The sequence below is a fragment of the Apteryx rowi genome, unplaced genomic scaffold (genome assembly GCF_003343035.1).
Source record: "Apteryx rowi isolate R43461 unplaced genomic scaffold, aptRow1 scaffold_232, whole genome shotgun sequence".
Lineage (NCBI taxonomy): Eukaryota > Metazoa > Chordata > Aves > Apterygiformes > Apterygidae > Apteryx > Apteryx rowi.
In genome coordinates, this window is record NW_020448664.1 from 331,600 (window position 1) to 333,573 (window position 1,974).

A 1,974-nucleotide genomic window follows, 5' to 3' on the forward strand; every position below is an offset into this window, starting at 1 on the left:
ATTCTGACTAAAAAGGTTTGTTTAGCACCAGACTGTTTGCCAGCAGTATCTCATGCCCTTTTTGAACTCAGCCTGCTGGAAAACAAATCCTCGGGGAAGGGCGGAGATCAGAAAGGATAAAGTGCCTGCCCATGCAACTGTAATTCTTGCAGTGGAAGCTGCAGGCACACACTGCATCCATTGTGTGGAGGTAACTGGACAGGAAGAAGGAGGGGTAGCTCGGCAGAGCTCTGTTTGCACTGAGGAGACCTGCAAGAGGCCTTGAAACACCTTCCTTGTGCACCAGGCACAACCTCAAAGGGTCAGGATGCCATGTTTCAGCACTGAGGTGTGCGCCTGGATCCACACCTGTGCACACAGATCTTTACAACACAAGGAGTGCCAAGGGCCCAGCTCAGGTGAGCAGCATGCGAAGGGGAGGGAAAGGCGGGCAGGGGCAGTGCTGGCCAGGTAGGCTCAGCACAGGAGTGCTCATTCGGGCTGGGCTGCACTGAGCTGAGCTGTGGCAGGAGGCACAGGGGACTGCAGCCAGCACAGCCCCGCACCACGTGGAGTGGTGGGAAGGAAAGACGTGCAGGAACACAGGTCCAATCCCCCTTCTGCAACAGGCTGCAGGTGACTTGGCTGCAGCCAGATATGTCCTGTGCCTCAGCCTCCCGCACATGAAGTGGAGGTTAGCACTCGAGTGCAGTAAAAACTTAGTGCTCTGACTGCAGAATGACAGTGGCCATGCAATGCCCCAGCACTGCTAAAGTAAGGGCTCCAGGAGAGAGCAAGGAGGTGCCAACATCACTGACTGCACATCCCCGACCACCTCCTCTTCTCCTGCCTTCTTCATTGCTCTGTCTGTCTGTCCCTCTCTCCTGAAGCTTCTTTCACTGATCCAGGGCAGAGACACACTCGCACAATTAGAAGAAGCACACGAGGCTGGTAGGTCCCCCATCCCCATCTCCCCACACACACTTTTTCCAGCCGCTGGCCACAGCTTGCATCACCTCCTGCAGCATCTCCTCCTGCCCCACACCCAGCAAGCAGGCACATGTAATTTAGTCTTTTAGGAGAGTCAGAGCTGCTCCTGAACAGTCTGTTGCACCTTACACTTCCATAAATAAAGCCCTTGCCAGATGCAGAAAGATGGTTCTCAAATGTCTTCCAAGAACAGATCCAAACATAGTCCTGGGTGTAGACCAGAACAAATCTCCTAGAAGGGGGTAGAGGCCTTCCTGGCTAGTAACACGAACACATGTATTGGTCTCCATTGTGTGAGGATTTGGTACACACCACTTCAAAAGTCTACACTCTGTCTTCAATAACACAGACAGAAAGTTGTCAGATTTAATGACTCCCTTGAATAATCCTGATACCAGCTCTTTAGAGAGGCAGGTATCACACACTAGGTCACACCAAGACCATGCACAGGTGGAGCAGACACCTGGTCTGAGACCCTCGAACACCAAGTGCACACACACCAGAAACCTTCTGACTTCACCAGCTGTGGCATCTGACAAATACCTCTCTCAAAGACCCCAGCCCAACCATTAGCCCAACTTCACACCCCTCTGGGACACAGCTGACAGCAAAACAATCTGTTGTTTCAGATAAAACTAGTTTTAAAGTGCCCACTGGCAACCTTTAAAAGAGAAGGCTCAGCTCTAATGATAGCAGAGGTAGTACCTCACTTAATTACAGCTCGCTACTCAGACCCGCAGCAAGACCACATCTGAAACCCTATGGAGGAGTTTATCCCAGCCTAGCTTTCCATCTCTTCCAGCTACGCGCCCACCTCCCCTTCCAAAAGGCTCCTACAGCCCCCTCCCAAGGGGCGAGCAACACCTGGGCCCTTCCTGGAGGGAAACGGGGGGCAGCCCGCGCCGGGTCCCTCCGCGAGCGCGGGGAACAGACGGACGCACGGACACATGCGCACACCCCTGTCCCGGGGCACAGGCTGGAACCAGGCGCCCCCTCCCCCGGCCC

General features: G+C 54.1%; 1 protein-coding gene across 1 annotated transcript in view; it reads left to right on the plus strand.

The window, feature by feature from the left end:
• Nucleotides 1-307: 307 nt before the first annotated feature.
• Nucleotides 308-1,974, plus strand: part of PEX16 (peroxisomal biogenesis factor 16) — a 9,242-nt gene continuing 7,575 nt past the window's right edge. Inside the window, exon 1 of the mRNA XM_026065859.1 lies at nucleotides 308-398. Within this exon, the coding sequence (XP_025921644.1) occupies nucleotides 308-398 (91 nt within the window). The remainder of the gene's footprint in view (nucleotides 399-1,974) is intronic.